This window comes from Elaeis guineensis, chromosome 16 (genome assembly GCF_000442705.2).
Source record: "Elaeis guineensis isolate ETL-2024a chromosome 16, EG11, whole genome shotgun sequence".
In the NCBI taxonomy this organism is placed as follows: Eukaryota; Viridiplantae; Streptophyta; class Magnoliopsida; order Arecales; family Arecaceae; genus Elaeis; species Elaeis guineensis.
Window position 1 is genome coordinate 25848535 of NC_026008.2, and position 2202 is coordinate 25850736.

The 2202-nt window shown below is 52.2% G+C and overlaps 1 protein-coding gene across 1 annotated transcript; it reads right to left on the minus strand.

The window, feature by feature from the left end:
• Nucleotides 1-325: 325 nt before the first annotated feature.
• On the minus strand, nt 326-1977 carry LOC105059301 (60 kDa jasmonate-induced protein-like). Its single transcript, XM_010942554.2, has one exon. It carries the CDS (start codon nt 1861-1863, stop codon nt 340-342), a length of 1524 nt encoding a protein of 507 aa, XP_010940856.1. The 5' UTR covers nt 1864-1977; the 3' UTR covers nt 326-339.
• Nucleotides 1978-2202: the final 225 nt, after the last annotated feature.

Here is a 2202-nt window from a genome sequence, read left to right on the forward strand (position 1 = left end):
CAGAGCTCTCTGTCTGCATTTCACTGTTGCCCAGTCACCTCTCTGACTTGACCATCGGAGGGTCCCCGCCGGAGCCGCCTCCGGTCAGTGCGGACTTCCTTTTGCAGGTGCACGCTTCCCGACGATCGGGCGACGAGGCGATTGGCCGCAACACTTAGGAAGCGAAACAAACAGCCACGATGTAGCAAACAGACCCACGTCCAATACACGACCGCTCATATATATATATATATATATATATATATGTATATATATATGTATATATATATATATATATATATATGTATATATATATATGTATATATACTAGTAGCAGCAGCAGCATATGACGAGACTTTCTCAAGTAGTCCAAGTGACCTTCACACGGATCTCACCGTACTGGCCAGAAATATGCTTCTGCGATGTACCGGAGAGTTGAGCAGGGAATTCCGCAGTGCCCTTGGCAATCTCATCGTCGGGAGAAGCATCCCTGTCGCGATCATACAGATCCGCTCTAACTATGAGGGAGGACTCGAGTGGCACGGCTACTACGGATCTCGACAATGGGATGTGCTTCCCAGGACTTACCTCTATATCCTCATCCGACTTCCTCCAGAAGAGCACACTTTCACCCACGCCATTGCGAGCGAAAAGCCGTCCATAGACATCGGCGGGGTCTTCTCCATCTCCGTTTATGAGCGTAACCTCGACAGTGGCCTGCGCCGCATCACTTAACACTGCGTAGCTCACCGTCACCGAGCCGTACTTGCCATCAACATCGTGGAATAAGAGCTTGTCGTACACGTTGGTGGTGTGGAAAACGTTCCACGAGATCTTCCCGTGGCTGACCTCATCGTCCGGAGACGGATCAGCGTCCCTATCCATGAGAGCCACATCGATGGTGAAGCTCCCATAGGCCGAGATGGCTCGAGCTGGGCCAGTGAGCGAAGCATTCTGGCCCGGGTGGATGGACTCGTAATGGCCCTTTGACCTTGTCCGTGTGTAGAGGTATTGGGAACCCAGCCCGTCGGTGACTTCGATCGTGCCGTAGAGCTCGCCCGGGTCCTCTTTGTCGATGTCGTTGACGCGCACCGCGAACACCTCCACCAGTGGTCGCCCGAGAGGACACTGTCCATCGTCGACGGTGGCGGCCATGTACGGAATCCTTACGCGTCTGGTGCATAATGCCAATAAGATGCCGAGCACGGCAGCCGCCTGCTCGGCGGTCCGTATTCCCATAGCATTGGGTTGCGGAAGTCGGAAGCGACCCTCGGGATCGGCATCGGCGCGCAGCAATGCGGAGGAGAGGTCTTGCCAGCCGTGCTCTAGTGCCAGCATCCAGTCAGGGGGCGGCGAACTTTCGCGGAATCTGGTAGCCAAATGGTGAGAGATACGCTCGAATCTAATCGATTCGCATATCATCTGGATCACGATGATCAGTGACCGCGCCCTCTCCTGGCCACTTGTGGGGGTAGCGAGCAGGTTTACGGCAGTGATGAGTTGCTGCTGGCCAAGGTTTATGCGCTCCATTCTGTGTCGCGCAGCACGTTGCAGGTCATCGTAGTCACCATCGAAGCCCAGGAAGGTGGATCCGGCAATTAGATGCGGAGAAGGATTACTCCCGAACTCTAACCACTGCTCAGAATTCTCGTTTCGATAGCCATCCAAGTAGAGGTTGTCCCGCCGGATCCTGAGCCTGATCGCGTGAGATCCGGTTCGCAGCACGATGTCGAACCATCTGTTAGGTGGAATGTGCTGAGGGGGAAGCACGGGACGATTGTGTGAATAACTCGCCCGTAATGTATTGCGCAAGCGCTGAATCAATTGCGCGTAACCCCTATGCCCTTCATCTTCCACGTTGAACTTCTCCTCGAATTCAGCCATTAACTTCCGCTGCCACTGCTGCTACTTTCAAACTGGCTGCTGATCGATATTTTGATTGCCTCCTGAGATGAGATGAAGCTGAAGCCCCTTTATAGCCAAGAGCACATTCCTTACGTACGTGGTCTCCCCTTCATCAAGCGCTAACATATTCGAACGGGACAAAATAGGACCAACATTACATATTGCACTGGATGCATGCGAAGGAGATGCATGTTTCGAAATAAAAGAAGAATACATTACAACTAGACAAACTAAGGCCAGCATCATTGTATTGGATAAGTACGAAATATTTTTCTTGGGTTCCGCATACAAGAACAATATGTTATAACTGTTGGGGGG

Excerpts from the sequence above, each read along its gene's own strand:
- LOC105059301 (XM_010942554.2), bottom strand. The coding sequence starts at position 1,863 with ATGGCTGAATTCGAGGAGAAGTTCAACGTGGAAGATGAAGGGCATAGG.